Source organism: Brassica napus, chromosome A7 (assembly GCF_020379485.1).
Source record: "Brassica napus cultivar Da-Ae chromosome A7, Da-Ae, whole genome shotgun sequence".
Classification (NCBI taxonomy): Eukaryota; Viridiplantae; Streptophyta; class Magnoliopsida; order Brassicales; family Brassicaceae; genus Brassica; species Brassica napus.
The window spans coordinates 10362694-10379613 of record NC_063440.1 but is presented as its reverse complement, the minus strand read 5'-3'; the positions used below and the strand labels follow the sequence as shown (position 1 = coordinate 10379613).

At 39.9% G+C, this 16920-nt stretch overlaps 5 protein-coding genes across 8 annotated transcripts; 3 read left to right on the top strand and 2 right to left on the bottom strand.

Moving 5' to 3' along the window:
* Positions 1-474: 474 nt before the first annotated feature.
* Positions 475-5777, top strand: LOC106357968 (protein FAM91A1). Of its 2 annotated transcripts, XM_013797693.3 has the most exons (11): positions 475-662; positions 942-1079; positions 1210-1327; positions 1695-1791; positions 1886-1992; positions 2269-2391; positions 2528-2681; positions 2910-2970; positions 3068-3435; positions 3551-5153; positions 5228-5777. In XM_013797693.3, the coding sequence occupies exons 2-11, from the start codon at positions 952-954 to the stop codon at positions 5469-5471; spliced, it is 3003 nt and encodes a 1000-aa protein (XP_013653147.2). In that variant the 5' UTR covers positions 475-662; positions 942-951; the 3' UTR covers positions 5472-5777. The 2 variants fall into 2 exon arrangements, with proteins under 2 accessions (XP_013653147.2, XP_013653148.2); XM_013797694.3 differs by lacking the exons at positions 475-662; positions 942-1079; positions 1210-1327 and having other exon boundaries at positions 1689-1791; positions 2261-2391.
* A 57-nt stretch (positions 5778-5834) lies between these two features.
* LOC125576119 lies at positions 5835-6504 on the bottom strand. Its single transcript, XM_048735493.1, has 2 exons — positions 5976-6504; positions 5835-5860 (listed from the first exon to the last, which is right to left on the bottom strand). Exons 1-2 carry the CDS (start codon positions 6502-6504, stop codon positions 5835-5837), a joined length of 555 nt encoding a protein of 184 aa, XP_048591450.1.
* A 2413-nt stretch (positions 6505-8917) lies between these two features.
* LOC106357971 (pentatricopeptide repeat-containing protein At2g13420, mitochondrial-like) lies at positions 8918-10854 on the top strand. The gene has a single exon (XM_013797701.3). The coding sequence runs from the start codon at positions 9109-9111 to the stop codon at positions 10651-10653; it is 1545 nt and encodes a 514-aa protein (XP_013653155.2). The 5' UTR covers positions 8918-9108; the 3' UTR covers positions 10654-10854.
* LOC106357973 (probable methyltransferase PMT24) lies at positions 10820-14551 on the bottom strand. Of its 3 annotated transcripts, none has more exons than XM_013797700.3 (8): positions 14231-14551; positions 12899-13793; positions 12675-12824; positions 12216-12597; positions 11965-12139; positions 11628-11897; positions 11347-11541; positions 10820-11255 (listed from the first exon to the last, which is right to left on the bottom strand). In XM_013797700.3, the coding sequence occupies exons 2-8, from the start codon at positions 13748-13750 to the stop codon at positions 11027-11029; spliced, it is 2253 nt and encodes a 750-aa protein (XP_013653154.2). In that variant the 5' UTR covers positions 13751-13793; positions 14231-14551; the 3' UTR covers positions 10820-11026. The 3 variants fall into 3 exon arrangements, with proteins under 3 accessions (XP_013653154.2, XP_048592587.1, XP_048592586.1); XM_048736630.1 differs by having other exon boundaries at positions 12899-13805; positions 14231-14507; XM_048736629.1 differs by having other exon boundaries at positions 12899-13802; positions 14231-14507.
* Positions 14552-14748: 197 nt separating this feature from the next.
* On the top strand, positions 14749-15922 carry LOC106356311. The gene is made up of 2 exons (XM_048736632.1): positions 14749-15024; positions 15102-15922. The coding sequence occupies exons 1-2, from the start codon at positions 14878-14880 to the stop codon at positions 15666-15668; spliced, it is 714 nt and encodes a 237-aa protein (XP_048592589.1). The 5' UTR covers positions 14749-14877; the 3' UTR covers positions 15669-15922.
* The last annotated feature ends 998 nt before the right edge of the window (positions 15923-16920 follow it).

The following is a 16920-nucleotide window of genomic DNA, read 5'->3' as shown; positions in this document are numbered from 1 at the left end:
TAATTTAGATAAACATAGTAACTTCATTGAAAAAAAACGTAGTAACTTCATTTAGAATTTGTTTTTCTTCTCTCGGTCCAAATTCATTAATAGCTTTTAAGTTTAGAAAAAATATAGCATATGATAATTCTCATAAAAAAAAAAAGAGATTATAAACTATGTTAACTGCAAAAAATAGTTAACTAATAGTTTTAACATTTTATAAAAATAAAATATTCAATGGCTTTTTAGTTTTAACCTAATTGATTGATTCATTTTCGTTTTTATATTGTTCTCGTAGAGGTTAACTGGATTGTTCTTATATTTTCCTTTGAGAGTCTTTTAGAGAGTAAGCTGCTTTTCAGGTGAATGTGGGTATAAATCTTTATACTTTTTTTTTTGATAAAAAAAAAAATTATAAAGATCATAACAAAATAATATGATATAACAAAATAGAGACGCAGAGACGTGTGCAAATGAATGAGGAGGAGTTTGGGCCTACATTTCTAATTTTTTTTTAATAGATTATGATGTTTGGGCCCACATATCATTTGAAAGCTCATACCTTCCCTTCCCAGCTTAGGCCCAGGGAGCGTACATAGTCGTAGGTCGCTTCGCTTCAGATCTCATGAGATTCCGGTGAAGAAAACTTTAGTTTTCTCTTGAATCGCCGGTGAGCTCAGGTAATCTCCGATCGCCATTCGTCTTCTTCAATTCACCATCTTCGAGTTTCTTATTCTGTTACGGATCACTAGTCTCGAGATCGCTGCATTTAGTCGCCGATGTTCTTTGGATTTCATAATTAGACTGCATTTCTGTGTTCTAGAGTAAACTTATACGCGAAACGAAGAGTTTGCGATCTTGATTAGGGATGGAAAATTGATCTTGTCGGTGGAAAGACTTCTTTGGATTGAGATTCAAGCTTATTTTATTTATTGTTGGATTTGGTTTTATTTTTGAAGATACGGAAAGATGCAGCACACTCCAGTCACCATAGAGGACCAGTTGATATCGAAAGCTGTAAGGGAAGAATGTCCATGGGAGAACCTCCCTAAGCGACTTCAGTCTATTCTTGGTTCCAAGGAGGAATGGCATAGAAGGTTTGTATACTAGCTTGACGTTCTTTAGCAATGAACGTTAATGTCATTATTCGTGTTGAGTTCCCATGTTCTACCTTTTGGGTAGCAGCAGTATCCTTTTTTCATTGTTTTTTTTTATTGTTTTATGCAGGGTTATTGAGCATTGTATTAAAAAGAGACTCCTTTGGAATACGTGTTTTGCTTGTAAAGTTTGCAAAGAAGGTGAATATTATGAAGATATGATGCGTTACTTGCGCAAGAATCTGGCGGTAAGGGTTGATGGATTACTCTTTAAGAAATCTTCTTTTTTAGTTATTTTAATGGCATTCTTGAGGAGAGTTAATAGCCTATCATTTTCTATATTTTCTCGTCTTCCTCCCTCTTTGTTTTGTATTCAATGGATTCCTCTGGAAATTACTGAAGTTGCTAGAATCTGGGATTAGTAATAGTGGCAAACAAGGTTTATTTTTGGACAAGTCTGTGATGGTAATTGCTACTATTATGAAAGAGAGCTATGATTTCACACTGTTGACACAAGGCGAGATGCTTTTTGATATAGATTTGAGCTTTTTATTTCTTCTTCTTGTTACTGTCACAGGATCCGTAATCTTAATTGCTTTTAACATTTACCTGCAGCTGTTTCCTTATCACCTTGCGGAGCATGTTTGCCGTGTGATGAGGATATCACCTTTCAGATACTACTGTGATATGATATTTGAAGTCATGCGAAATGGTATATTGTTGCTTCACTTTATAGCTCACTTTTCACTTAAAGTTCTACTAGCCAGCGAGTTTTTCATCCTCATTCCTTTTTTTATTTGACACAGAGCAACCTTACGACAGTATCCCAAACTTCAGTGCGGCAGATGCTTTCAGGCTTACGGGCATAGGGAGAAATGAATTCATTGATATTATGAATAAATGCAGATCTAAGGTACTTCTGCATCTATAATCTGCACTGATATATTATCCAAGTTACACTCTTGATATTTTATTTTGCTTTGACTTCCTACTCGGAGATGTTTGTGTATAAAATACGGGAATTCAAAGTTTACGAAATTCAAGATTTAGTGTTTCCTGATTTCATTTTCGGACACTGTAATTCGTAAAGAAATTATCGTAAAGAATCACTTTTTCTCGAGCCAATAAGTGGATGTTGTCCAGCTTCCTTATGTCTTAATTCTTTTCATGTATGTGTTGAGCTTTCCAGAAAATTATGTGGAAGCTGAACAAATCGATTGCGAAAGATTTCTTACCTACTCAGCCTGTGGATTTCCCTATTGACCCTTGGTGGGGTGTTTGCCTTGTTAACTTCACCATAGAAGAGTTTAAGGTGATCTAAGCTTGTCTATATCTTTTATGCTTCTTGCTTTTGAAACCAATTTTGCTCGTAGTGAACTACTGAGATGTCACTGCAATCGTATTGTTCCTTGTCTGATCGCAGATCTTAATTTTTGTTCTTTGCATAGAAACTTTCAGAAGATGAGACGGCCACAATAGATAAAATTTGCAAGGAGGAAGTTAATGCATATGTCCTCTTTGATCCGGAAGTCATAAAAGGTCTATACCAAAGAGGATTGATATATTTTGATGTCCCAGTCTACCAGGATGACCGCTTTAAAGGTGAGTTTATGTTTGCCAATATTTATACACTATGTTCTCCTTATAAAAGTCTCCGCAACTACGTACTTAAAGGTTGGAGAATTTTGAATTTCTGCCAATACAATTTCATGCTATTTTTATTTACTTGGAACAAAGCCAGGAGTCTGCTCTCAGATTCCAGTATGTCTGTATGGGATTTTGTCTCGTGAGACTAAGATTTCACTGACATGCATTGCATCGCTGTTTCAGTTTCAAAGCTTGAAGGGTTCATCTCCAACAGAGAGCAGTCTTATGAAGATCCCATTGAAGAGTAAGGAATCTATTGGGCTACATGGAAGCTTAGCTCATCTTGGATGTAGTTCCCTGAGATTATATAGAATTCTAATTGCTGCAAGTTCATTTTGCAGATTACTGTATGCAGTTTTTGTAGTTTCAAATGAGAATTCAACAGTTGCAGAGCTGGCATCCACTTTGCAAGCTGACCTAGCTCAATTACAGGCTGCTGCGTCTTTTGTTTGCCGCTTGGGGTGGGCTGTAAAGCTAATTGATCCGGCTTCTGTGCTTCATGACAAGATTATGCCTGGGTCTCCACGTGCCATCCTCAGTGATGAAGACGATACTCGTGCTTCCTACATGTCTGCTGATGGTGAGGCGGCTCAAAATGGAGATAATTTAGGGACAGAAAGCTCTGGATTACGTTCGAGTCATGTTCGAGTTGCTTTCATAGTCGATGCTAACATAACATCATATCTAATGATGGGTTCTGTCTCACCAGGTATCCTTTCCTAGTTCCATTTGATGCGCAACTTATAATTATTGATAGCCCATAAATATCAACTATACTTTTTGCATTATTCTAATACATTCCATCCATGTTAATGAATATATAGGATTGAAGTCTCATGCTGTAACACTCTATGAAGCTGGAAAGCTCGGGCATACTAGCATCCCGGACCTTTGCAAGGATTTGAGCACATTAGAGGGAGCAAAATTTGAGGGTGAACTGCAAGAATTTGCAAATCATGCCTTTAGCCTTCGTTGTGTTCTGGAATGTTTGATATCTGGTGGAGTTGCTACTGATACAGCAGTTGATACGATGGGACCAGGAACTTCGATTAATGATGAGGCTGTAACTCTTCTTGCTGATGTTAATTCTCCTGATAATTCTGGAGATTCTTTAACCAGCCAAAATAGTGAGGCTTCAATGGTTTCAGATACCCCTCACGAGGATCCCATATCGACAGAGCGTGTCCCTGAAAGCTCTGAACATGAAGCAGCTGCAACTACATTGGCCGATGATACTACTGCCTTGACCGAGACCCTTAGTTCTAACCTAAGCCTTGAGAATGACGGGAAGCCGATCACCGTAGAAGGACCCGACACCAGTAAAGGAAACAAGAAAAGGAAGAGATATCGCGTTGATATTCTTCGTTGTGAAAGTCTGGCTTCTCTAACACCAGTTACTCTAGATCGTTTGTTTTCCCGAGACTACGACATTGTTGTTTCAATGGTTCCTCTTCCACTGACGACTGTTCTACCTGGACCTTCAGGCCCAGTTCATTTCGGTCCTCCCTCCCATTCATCGATGACACAGTGGATGAAACTGGTATTGTATTCAACCGTGGGCACTGGGCCTTTGTCGGTTATCTTGATGAAAGGGCAGTGTCTGCGGATGCTTCCTGCTCCACTAGCTGGCTGTGAGAAAGCTCTCATTTGGTCTTGGGATGGATCTTCGGTTGGTGGCTTAGGAAACAAGTTTGAAGGTAACTTGGTCAAGGGAAGTATACTGTTACACTGTTTGAATTGCCTTCTCAAATGCTCAGCTGTTCTCGTTCAGCCTCTCAGCAAGCATGATCTTGATAGCTCTGGACGAATTGTTACTTTAGATATACCATTACCCCTGAAGAACTCTGATGGTTCTATTCCTCATTTCGCGGACGAGCTTGGACTTCCCCTTGAGGAAAACACAAAGTTGAACTCTCTCTTAACCAAGCTGGCGAACAACATGGAACTGTGGACTGTCGGTTACATCCGCCTTTTGAAACTCTTTAAAGCAAAGGATCCGGCAGGCTACTTTTCTCCAGATGATGATGAGAAGTATGAATGGGTCCCTTTAACCGTGGAGTTTGGTCTGCCACTTTTCAGTCCAAAGCTATGCAACCATATCTGCAAAAGGATCGTCTCATCAGAGTTACTTCAAGCAGATTCGCTCATGGAACAGCACAATGCAATGCAGTGCATAAGGAAAAGGTTGAAAGATATATGCGCACAGTACCAAGCAACAGGTCCAGCTGCTAAACTTCTTTACCAGAAAGAACAAGCAAAGGAGGCTCCTCGTAGTAAGCTCATGAACTATGCAAGTGGCAAATGGAACCCACTCGTGGACCCTTCCTCACCAATCTCAGGTGCCTCGAGTGAATTTCAACGGTTGAAACTAGCTAATCGCCAGCGTTGCCGGACTGAAGTTCTAAGCTTTGATGGTAGCATCCTAAGGTCAGTTTAGTTTCTTGAATTTTATTTATTTCTTGTCTCAGATTTTGAGGAACTTTTGGGGGGGGTGGTCGCAGATCCTACACTTGCCCTGTATATGAAGCTGCCACTAGGACCATAGACGAGAATGCGCCTTCAACTGCAACAAAGGCAGATGCAGATGAAGCAGATAGCCGAGAAGTGGTTCTTCCAGGACTGAATCTTCTGTATGATGGTTCAGAGTTGCACCCTTTTGACATTGGTGCTTGCCTTCAAGCTCGTCAACCAGTTGCTCTCATTGCAGAAGCTGCTGCTGCATCTGCTATCCTCGCCCCCAAGTAGTAAACTCCCATGGAGGCTCTCTCCAAAAATTTCACAGGACATCAAGTGAAAGGTGAAATATTTCGACAGAAATCTTGAATCTTATCAGTGTTTTAATTTTTTTTTTTTTTTTTTTTTTTGCTAAAATCAGTGTTTCAAAGTTTTAGTAGTCAGTCCTCTTTTGCAGCTGCATATAAACTTTGGGTTATTTCGGTTACACAAGTTCATGACCAAATAATTTCGGTTTGGATTTGGGTTGGTTTGATGTGAATTTTGTTTAATTTGATGAAAATCTGATTCGAAGACATGCAAAGAGAGACTTTGATTTTTAGAGCAACTAAACCAGAAAGTAGTTTGATCGTATTGCAAATACTACAGACAGAATTACACTGAAACTTTGACATATTTACCTGAAAAGATAAACTCCAAACATGTTTACTTTACAACAAATAAAACACAGAAAAAATTCTTTCTCAATGAATATATTCACTAGACCGTGGGAGTTCCTTCGTCTCCAAGACTGACTATCAATGTCGTAGTCGTTTCTTGACAACAAACTGAACATCTTCAAGCAACTGACTTGATCGCGGATGAAATGGCACCCAAGGTTTTGCAATTCTGTATGATATTTAAGATGATCATCGAAATCATCATCAGTTTCTACTATCTGATCAAGAGCTAACCGAGCAGCTATCCTCTGGCTTGCAATGTCAGTGTTCCTATCATCAAACTGCCTCTTTTCTTGCAGTTTCTCACGTGCCTTTGCTATCAAGTCTTTGAAACCGTGGTTTTGTTTCTCAATCTTGTCACGGCCTGGTTTCGTTGTAATAACCTCGCCCTCCTTCGTCTTTGTATCGTGATCACGAATTCTCCAAGCCGTATTCTCACGGATCAGTCGCGTAACCTTTGAATCCGCCTTTGTTTCACGAAGTCTGATCAAAGCTGTGATTGATTTCTCCGGTTCTTCAAATTTAGAAGCTTCGATGGTCTTCTTTTGTCTCTTTTCAGGTAGAGTCTCTTCACCAGAGTGTTTGCGTTTCCTTGGAACCGCCATGTCGCACCTTTGACACACTAAGACAAATTATAAGAAGAGATGTGACTCAAACCCTAACAAAAGAGAGTAGAGAAGTAATTGGTGAATCTTTTGGATCAAGTCTAAGTTTATTACATAGTGTCTCACACTTGCTTCTATTCGATCGGAGCGGTTATGCTTACGTTGCGCCCAAGCTATTATAATTTTTTGATTGTTTAGATTTGATTCTTGTTTTTCTTTTATTCTCTCCATGTTTTATTTGGTTGGTGTTTCAAATTATTATTATTTTTTAAAATAATTCTGTTTATGCTTGTGGAACACTTGATTCCTGTATATTTGTCTGCCAATTCTTCAAGTTACTATGCAATTTATTGTATACTTAGAAGAAATTTTATTTATATAGTACTGAAGAAGAATACTTCTTTTTTTCTAAAAATGCTTTGAATTTGCAAATCAACATTTAATTAAAATGAGAGTCACATCTTGATGAAAAAAATATTCTACAAAACTAATCACTACAAAAATTCAGGTAAAGTTAGTGATAGAAAATAGTAAAATAAATGAGAAAACCGTTTGTCAAAAAAAAGAAGGAAAACCGTACCTCTGTTGTAATCAAATATAATTATGTGAGTATTATCTAAACAAAATAAGACAAATTGCGTAATTAAATTTGATATGACATAAATATTTTTGAGATGGTTTTACTTGGTATTTTTAAAATTATGTTTTTTCAAAAATTATTTACAGACATTCCGGTAGGGTTTTTCTGTATGTTTTGTGGACATTCCAACTTTTTCATAATTCGTTCTTCATATTCGGTTTTAGTCTCTTATCAGTTGTTAAGTTTTCACATTTGCAAGGTCGGTCTTAAGTTTTCTTTATTCATAAACATTTCAAAGTAAATCTTGATAAAAGATTTTTCTTTTGTAAGGATTATATAACATTTGTATATTAGTTCATTAAAATTTGGAAGCTAATTTGTTTTTGGTAGGCTTCGGTCATGGACCGTCCATGCATCCTTGCCTTTTCTGATCATTGCTCTCAGAGGATCAAAGTCCACAAGACTGGAGACTAAGGGTTCTTGGAACAAGATCAAATAACCAACAGAAGAAAGAAAAGTGTAACAGGCTAAAGATGAAAATACTTCATTTGGGGTTAAAGTAAGAGTAATAATTGGCAATAAGTGATGCATAATATTAGAGTGAAGTCCCAAGGCTGAATAAATGATAGCCCATTACTAATTGATGGTAAAGTGGGAAAAATTAAATTAAGAAACCAAGTGGTTGTAACTTACTCACAATTTTTTGGGGTTTAGTGTGTACCCACGTTAGTTTTGGGTTCGATTCCTTCTGGGAGCAAAATTATCACTACTTGGCCAGTCTTGGCTTGAGCTTCATACCAAGTGGTTTACATGGTGGACTGTAACAGATGATCGGTTTATCTCTGGTATTAATCGGAAAGTATTCCAAACTCGGATGTGGTACGCTTTTGGGCTACTCCACTATGTAGCACTAAGTGCGTTCCTCCCGGAACTGACCGGATCAGCCGATAGGACTTATCACGAAAAAAGATTAAGTTAAGATGATGCTAATATTTTCAGATTTTACAACCTCATGTAAATTCTTGCTGCAATAATTATAACTTGGGGGGGGGGGGGGGGGGGTCGGGGTTACTTTGGTCAGACAATCTCATGTGAATTTTAATTGATGCAAATCTGAACCATATTGTTGATTCTAAGACATGCAACTACCATCTTTCTATAAAGAGAAACTTATTTGAACTTTTAGAGCAACTGAACCAAATATAGTTTGCTAATACAATAACAGAATTACACTGAATCATATTTACTAGAAAAAAGATAAACTTCAGACATGTTCTACATATTACACCACAAATAAAACATAAAGGGGATGTTAGTGGGACATAGATTTTTATAGAGTTTGTTGATTTTAAAAGTTGAGAGATTTGTTAAATTTGGAAAGAGATGTAGAGAATTTTGTATATTGTGAAAATCTATGAAAATAAAGTAATGTAATGATTCTAAGAATTCAAGGTAAACATGTAGTATTCTCAAAATCTTAATTTGTGAGTTAAAATGATAAGAATTCAACTCCCAATAACACTTACTTTAATAAATTTGTAGAATCATTAAAATCTAAATTTTTTGAATAACAAATGATTTTGTATAGAATTATAGAATCATCAAACCAATAACAATAGATTTTAATGAGAATATGAGAATCTATAAACCAATAATACTAGATTTAGACTCATTATAAATCTCATCCCCACTAACACCCCCAAAAACAGATCACAAACTCTGGGTGTTCTCTTTGATTCATCAATGTTGTAATCATATCTTTATCATGTAATAATGTACATGAACAGCGGTCAGACAACACAGAAGTTTGAATAAAAGTGGCTGAAGTTTTGTGCAACTCTTAGACCGAATAATCTCAACATCTAAAAGTCTGGTTATTTTTGGTTTTGATCCGGTTATTCAGGTTAAACCGATCAGTAATTTATCTGAAAAATCTTGCTCGGTCCAGTTTTTGGTTAACCGCAGTGTGAAAACCATAATTATATTTTTGAGTTGTTCACAGCAAAACGGAACATTGCAGAAAGATGCTGAAACAAAAAATCTCACAACCGGCCTTTCCTCTCCTCCGTCGTCTCTCCACCACCGCCGCCGCCGCCGCTGGATTCTCTCTCAACCTCCCGAAACTCGAACCCTCAAACGAAGCCGAACTAATATCCCAAATCCTCGTGACCAACCACAACCCTTTCCACTTCACAGAATCATCTCTGCAGCTCAACGGAATCTCCCTCTCTCCTCACCTCATCAACCAAACCCTCCTCCGTCTCCGTCACAACTCCAAAATCGCCCTCTCCTTCTTCCAATACCTACGCTCCTTACCCTCTCCTTCGACGACAACATCACTCACCTCCTTCAACCTCATCATCGACATCCTCGGAAAAGTCCGCCAATTCGACGTCGCTCGACAGCTAATCGTCGAGATGGAGCAGCGGGAGAATCTCAAACCTTCCTCGGAGACGTTCCTCATCCTCGTCAAGCGCCTAATCGCCGCCGGACTCACTCGCCAAGCCGTCCGAGCTTTCGACGACGCGCCTTGCTTCCTCGAGAACCGCCTCGGCGTCGACGAGTTCGCCTTTCTCCTCGACACGCTTTGTAAGTACGGACACACGAAGCTGGCCGTTGGGGTTTTCAACGAACGCAAAGCTGAGTTCGGATCCGACGAGAAGGTTTACACGATTCTCATCGCCGGCTGGTGTAAGCTGCGGAGGATCGACATGGCGGAGAGATTCTTAGCGGAGATGATCGGATCCGGGATCGAGCCTAACGTCGTGACGTACAACGTTCTGCTCAACGGGATCTGCCGGACGGCGAGTTTGCATCCCGAGGAGAGGTTTGAGAGGAACGTGAGGAACGCGGAGAAGGTGTTCGATGAAATGCGTGAGAGAGGGATCGAGCCTGACGTCACGAGCTTTTCGATCGTGCTCCATATGTACAGCCGAGCTCATAAGTCCGAGCTGAGTTTGGATAAGCTGAAACTCATGAAGGCCAAAGGGATTAGCCCGACCACGGAGACGTACACTTCGGTTGTGAAGTGTCTATGTTCTTGTGGGAGGTTGGAGGAGGCTGAGGAGCTGCTTGAAGCCATGGTGGGAGATGGGATAAGCCCTTCTTCCGCTACATACAATTGCTTTTTCAAAGAGTACAAAGGAAGAAAAGATGTTACCGGGGCGATGAATCTGTATAAGAAGATGAAAGATGGATTGTGCAAGCCGAATACGAACACTTATAATGTTCTGTTGAGTACGTTTATCAACTTGGGGAAGATGGAGATTGTGGGAGAGATTTGGGATGATCTTAAAGGAAGCGAGACGGGTCCGGATTTGGATTCGTATACTTGCTTGGTTCATGGGTTGTGTGGGAAGGATAAATGGAAAGAGGCTTGTGGGTACTTTGTGGAGATGATAGAGAGAGGTTTCTTGCCGCAGAAGCTAACGTTTGAGACGTTGTATAAAGGGTTAATACAGTCTAATAAGTTGAGGACTTGGAGGAGGTTGAAGAAGAAACTCGACGAGGAGTCTATCACCTTTGGATCTGAGTTTCAGAGATATCCTTTTGAGCCTTACAAGAGATGATGAGGCTGAATGTTCTGTTTAATTAAAATCTTGTTTCTAAACTGTTTGTTTTTCTTTCTTAAACTTAAAACACATGTATAATCTGGCCATTTTACAAGGTCATAGTTATATTTTACTTTCTAGATTTGTCACAGTTATGATTTATATGTATGACTTTTCATGGGTGTTTAGGACCAAATAAAATACTCATAAGTTTACACTTTTGAGACAATTGTCTTGTATACAATTTTTGTCAATGCAAAGGAAAAAGGGATACAAATATTGGACTAATACAAGTAACAATCAATGTGATCATAAAAGAAAAAAAAAACTTAATTATGAAACTATAGAAAGTAAAAAAAACATTTTATTCTTCTTAGTTTTTCCATTCACCTCAGGCTATTGCCCATGTAACTGTCTCGACCTCTGAAGGACGCCACAATGACTTCTGAACAGAGAGCACTCCTTCTCCATCTTTGGAATGTGTCATTCTTACATTCCACTTCATCGATTTCACCATCTTCTCTATTTCTCCTATTGTTTCCATGTCATCTCTTACTATAAAAGTTCCTTGTGGCCTAAGAATCCTGTCCACTTCAGCCATTGCCGATACCAAGCTGCACCTGAATGAGTGTTGTTTATACATGCAATCATCAGATTTCGCAATCAAGAAAAAGCCACAGAGATATGTGAGTGTACTGTATATCTACATACCTCTTCTTCAGTGCAGAGAAAAGATGATCAGCATGAAGGAGGTCGTAAGTTCGAGGGTAAGTGCTGAATGATTCACACCAGTCATGGTAGATTCCAAACAAACCACGTTCATATATAATTGGAAGCGTATCAGCTGAGTCGATAGGAACTACATTCATCACCCACAGCTTCAGATCCTTCAATGCAGCAGCAAAACTGAAACCAAGAAAGAGAGAGATCATTTAATAACAAATACATGGAGTCAGTTCTTATATTGGTGAATGGTTTTCTTCAGTACTTACCCTCCATAGACAGCTCTCATGTCCATCACATTTCTCACATACGACCAATCGATTCCCATACCGTTGAGGTATGACTTTGACACAATAGTCTTCCAACGTTCTTGGTCTGCTGTGAAATCCTCTTGTGCAGGTTTTCCATACACACCTTCCTGAGAATCCAACCACTGAGGAACAGTCTCTACTCTCTCTGGCCAACTCTCAGGCCAAACTGCTCCGCGTTTTGATGAGTCTTCTGTCACTTTGTGCATACATGCCTCAAGTGGAACATTCCTGCAATCATATACTTTAGCAACAAAGTTCCATTGCATTGATGTGAGAGAGGTAATAGATAAGCTACCAAGCGGCGTTTTGATCATCAGAGTCTTTGCAGAGAGGTGGCTCGTTTTGAGATCTTTCGTTGTAGCAATCATTAGACATTGGCTTTTGGTAAATGGCAGCACCAACTTCATTCAGTTTATCTTTCTTTATCGTCATTAGTTTCCAGCACATTGCCTTTGTGAGCTTCGACATAGCTACAAAAAAAAGATAAAACATCTCTCATGTTAGTTAAGAACCAGTTGCAAATAAAAGGTAACAAAGTTTCCAAACCTTTCCATATGCCAACGTCTTCTTCTGTCTTCCTGTAAACTGGAGTTGCCGACCAGACAAAGAAACCACCAGGCCTCAATGCACGGTTCAGTTCCAAAAGTAGTTTACCACCTTCAATATGCCAAGGGACTCTACAACGAGCACAATGGATAAGGTCGAAAACAGATCCTGGGAAAGGCAATCTCTTGGTTCCCATCACATTTGACATAGCAGGGATACCACGTTCCAAAGCAAACTGCACCTGCGCCTCGTGTTCATCTTTGGGTGCAAATGACAAAGCAAGGACATCTCTGTCAAAAAGATACCCTCCGAAGCTAGCAACACCACACCCAACATCCAATATAACACGGGTTCTGTTTCCCCAAGCAATATCAGGATATGACTGCAATCAATACACATATCAATGTTAATAGTCAATGAGAAAATTGTGTAGACATTGAATGAAATATCAAAGTGTACCTCTTGGAGGAAATCGATATAGTGAAGAGCACCGTTCTTGAACTGAGTCCCACCACCAGGGAATGTTAAGTATTCACCACTCATCTTCACCCAGTTTTGATGTCCTTTCACTTGTGCTAGCTTGGTGTGAGGAATGTTGTTGTACCATATCTGTGTGTCAACACAAAACATAAAGAGTTAATGGGTATCATTGACACATAACGTAAAGGAGCTATCAGTTTTACCTTTTCTCTGCTCTTAGGCCATTTGATGGATCGTTTATACCCTTCTGGAAGAGAAACAAGGCAGGTTGGAGAGTCCTCAGGACAATGCCTCTCGCGATGTTCATAATGCTTAGTGGAATGAAGCTTCTTGATAGCTTGCCAATTGTCAAGGCAAGGGATGTAGTCTGGTCCAGCTGTCACATTGCAGACCTTCCATTTGATTGAGGACACTTGTGCTTTCTTCTCGTTCTGCGACTCAACCAATTGTGTAGACCAGGTCCCGCTTCCAGTGCTCGACTCCTTTGTAATCTCGGCCTGGTCACCACTGCTCTTCTCAGTGTTCTCTTCAGTTTCACCAGCGCTTTCTTCCGTCTTCTTCTCAGTGTTTTCTTCAGTATTCTCTTCGGTTCCATTACCATCCTCTGATTTGTTCTCTTCTGAGCTCTCTTCCAGTTGTGTCTTCTCTTTCTGCTTCGTTTCATCAGTTTCTGACTCATCCTCTCCGTCTTTTCTATCGCCTTCACCATTCTTGTCTTCAAACTCTTTTTTCTCCTCAACCTGCTCCGTCTTCTCCTCACCAGAGCTCTCAGGATCAGGCTTGTCTTCGTTGCTCTCTTTCACAACCTCAGTTTCCTCACTCTTGGAACCTTTGTCAAATTCTTCGTTTGTGAAATCAGTCTTGGTAATAGTTTCCACATCCTTTGGAGTCTGGGTAGAAGAGAAGTCAACAGACTCCTCAGTAGGAGCAGACCATGAAGACATGAACATCCAGGCCCCAACCAAACAGAGAGAAACAACTAAGACTATGGTAATGGTTAAGCCATAGCCAGAAGACTTCTTCCCGTCTACACGAGAATACTTCCCCATTGCCATGTTCCTCCTATAGACCCACAGCACAATCCCTAGTCACATGCACCTGCAACACCTTCTAGATACTGCCATATTAAAAGACTGTCTAAAAGAAGGCAAGGAAGAAGATCCACAAGGATGTTGGGTTTCTATAGAAATTTTGATAGCAAACCATTGTACGCACTATTGACTAATAAGGTTTCTCTGATTTCTGAGCTTAATAACATGATACTATAGAGAAGGTAAAAGAGCACAGCGCAGAGAACATGTAACAGCAGATCCAAAAATTAACAAACAAACACTTGAATTTATAATTAAAAGTGAAACAACCCAAAGCATACTACTTTTTTTCTTTTCTTGCTCAAAGCATAGTACACTTTGAGCAAACATAAGTTAAAAAGCTAAACAAAAAAAGAGCATAGACATTTACAGAAATAGCCAGAAGAGGCAAGAAACATTTAAAGAAAGGCATAGAGTTGGTGTAGTTCAAAGTAAAAAGATTACCAGAAAGAAAGGTGTTGCAGACTCAGATCTCCCTCCTCCCAAAAAGATTGAAACTTTATGAGCAGAGAGAGAAAGGTCCAGATCCCGATCTAGTAGAAAGAGCAAGCAAGAGAGACTATATGATCTACTACTTTAAGACTTGCTTTATAATTGAGAGAGCAAGTGGTGAATCAAATCATAGTCTTTACTGGCTCTCTACTAGTGACTGAGTCAGTGGGTTACGACCTTAAAATACCAGAATTTTGGATCTCAATTTCCACCCACATTCCCATTTAATTTTCATTTCATATTTCGTTTTCCACGATTTGATTATTCGCTTGTCCCCCCGCGTCGGTCACCGACATTTACAGCTAAGCTATCAACGATATTTATTCCCCGCAAAACGGTACCGTTTCATTGAGTGAAACAGCTAAGCCCGTGAGAAGGCCCATTGAGCCCATTTTGGTTAGTTTTCGTGTTAAGCCCATATTGGGTCCGACTCCTGGTGGTGGTTGGATCTACTTTATGCGAAGAACATCCGAAAGGGTTTGACTTGTCCTTTGCTGTTTGGTTTCCGGCAATCATTCATCTGATTCAGATCAGAGACATTTAAAAACTGAGAAAAGTCGAAAAAGGAAAGAAGAAGATTGAGGGAGGAAGCAGATAACATGTCTGCGGTTGTTTGCGGCAGCAAGAGATCTCTTTTCGACGATTCTTCCTCTCCTCCCCTCTCCAAGAAGCTCCGTTCCTCTCGTTTCTCCTCCTCCCTTCTCCTCCCTCACCTCGCCGCCATTTTCCCCGACATGGATTATCAGGTCACCTTCTCCTTCTCCAACTTTCTATTTTGGGGTTTTTTGAAAATCTTTCACATTTCTTGATATTTTTTTTTTAGATTCTTGAGCGAGCAATCGAGGAATGTGGAGAGGATCTTGATTCTGCTATTAGGTCTTTGAACCAGCTTCGTTTAGAATCAACCAATCAGAATCCAGAAGAAGCAAAAGTTGAAGGATCAGAGAAGGAGCAAGTCTTGAACTTGGACGGCACTGAGTGGGTTGAGCTCTTTGTCAGGGAGATGATGAGTGCTTCAGACATGAACGACGCCAAAGACCGTGCTTCAACAGCACTAGAAGCTTTGGACAAGTCCATCAAGGCACGTGCTGGTGCTGACGCGGCCATGCAAAGCAGTCTCCAACAGGAGAACTCGATGCTGAAGCAGCAGTTAGAAGCTACGGTCCAGGAGAATAGTTTGCTGAAAAGAGCTGTGGTGACGCAGCAGAAGCGGCAGAGAGAGACGGAAGATCAGAGTCAGGAGTTGCAGGGTTTGAGGCAGATGGTTAGTCAGTACCAGGAACAGCTGAGAACTCTGGAGGTTAACAACTATGCTCTCACGCTTCATTTGAAACAAGCTCTCCAGAATAATAGTTCCATCCCTGGCCGGTTCCATCCAGACGTCTTCTAATATTCCTTCTTCAGAGGAATGCTCAGAGACGTATTTCTAATTTGGTTTCCAGTGTTTGTTTTATGTTTCTTCTTCGCTGACTATATTTATAAATTATACATGAATTCTGGAATGATTGATGAATGGCTATACTTGGGGAACAACAGTGTCTCCGAAGCAGTTACTTTGTATTCTTAGACAAGACTTTGAAACATACCCTGTAATGTTGATGTTGTAATATGTACATATATCTATAAAATATTAGTCTAATATCATCTGACTGGATTACGTTTCTGCGGCAGTGCTACATCTATTATATGCGAGTACATCTCTATGTTTTAGGTTGTGTGAGGTATGCAACACTGACATCAATCATATTGTTATTCTTCCACTTCACCATGAACAGTATGTTAGACGAACAATTCTCTCTTAATTACTAATAATACAATTCTTTTTTTTTTTTTGGTTCAACAACAACTTTATATTAATCCAATTCAGTTTCTTACAAATGGCTTATCAGCCTCAAAACATGAATTCAAGCACATAGGCACCATAGAATATAGCTTAGGACAAAGGACGTAAACGTTGAAGTCTCCTTCGCTATTCTATCTGCTGACTTATTACCACTCCGGGGATAGTACACCACTTTATACCCTGCATTGACCGCCAAAGATGAGGTTATGCCTTGCAAGATGGGTTCCAACACTGGCCAGATCTCTTCCTCTCCATTGAGCATTCTTGCCAACACAAGAGAGTCAGTTTCGATTATCACCTTTTTGTACCCAAAGCCCACCAGAGTTTGAACTGCCCAGCTTATTGCTTCCGCTTCTGTTTCTATCACCGACCTCATCATTGGCAGTTTTCTTGCTCCCGCCCACAGTAAAAGGCCCTAATGATCACGCAAAATCCAGCCCACCCCTCCTATCATTGTCTCTTTGGACCATGAGGCATCAGTGTTACATTTCAAAATCGCTGGGGCCGGTGGTGTCCATTTCTTCTCAGGTTCTTCTGCTGTAGTTACTTTGACCTCCTCCTTTATAACCTCATCTCTGTTCCTGCGTTCCCATACCCCATCCCAGATCTTCTGAATTGTTGAGATTGCATCGTATTCTTTTCCCCTAAACAGTAGCTCGTTTCTGTTTTTCCATAATCTCCATAACAACTCAGAGACAAATCCTTCCTCTACTTCCTCTTGTGGGTACTCTTTTTTTAAGTTTAAGACCCAATAAAGATTAGTAAACAAAGAATCTGACCAGTTACCCGCTGGGGGTAT

Coding starts and splice junctions, on each gene's coding strand:
- LOC106357973 (XM_013797700.3), bottom strand. CDS start 13,750: ATGGCAATGGGGAAGTATTCTCGTGTAGACGGGAAGAAGTCTTCTGGC. Junction 12,825..12,898: donor GGCCTAAGAGCAGAGAAAAG/GTAAAACTGATA, acceptor GTTGACACACAG/ATATGGTACAACAACATTCC. Junction 12,140..12,215: donor AGACGTTGGCATATGGAAAG/GTTTGGAAACTT, acceptor TTTTTTTTGTAG/CTATGTCGAAGCTCACAAAG.
- LOC106357971 (XM_013797701.3), top strand. CDS start 9,109: ATGCTGAAACAAAAAATCTCACAACCGGCCTTTCCTCTCCTCCGTCGT.
- LOC106357968 (XM_013797693.3), top strand. CDS start 952: ATGCAGCACACTCCAGTCACCATAGAGGACCAGTTGATATCGAAAGCT. Junction 2,392..2,527: donor TCACCATAGAAGAGTTTAAG/GTGATCTAAGCT, acceptor TTCTTTGCATAG/AAACTTTCAGAAGATGAGAC. Junction 2,971..3,067: donor TATGAAGATCCCATTGAAGA/GTAAGGAATCTA, acceptor TTCATTTTGCAG/ATTACTGTATGCAGTTTTTG.
- LOC125576119 (XM_048735493.1), bottom strand. CDS start 6,504: ATGGCGGTTCCAAGGAAACGCAAACACTCTGGTGAAGAGACTCTACCT. Junction 5,861..5,975: donor AAACGACTACGACATTGATA/GTCAGTCTTGGA, acceptor TTATCTTTTCAG/GTAAATATGTCAAAGTTTCA.
- LOC106356311 (XM_048736632.1), top strand. CDS start 14,878: ATGTCTGCGGTTGTTTGCGGCAGCAAGAGATCTCTTTTCGACGATTCT. Junction 15,025..15,101: donor TCCCCGACATGGATTATCAG/GTCACCTTCTCC, acceptor TTTTTTTTTTAG/ATTCTTGAGCGAGCAATCGA.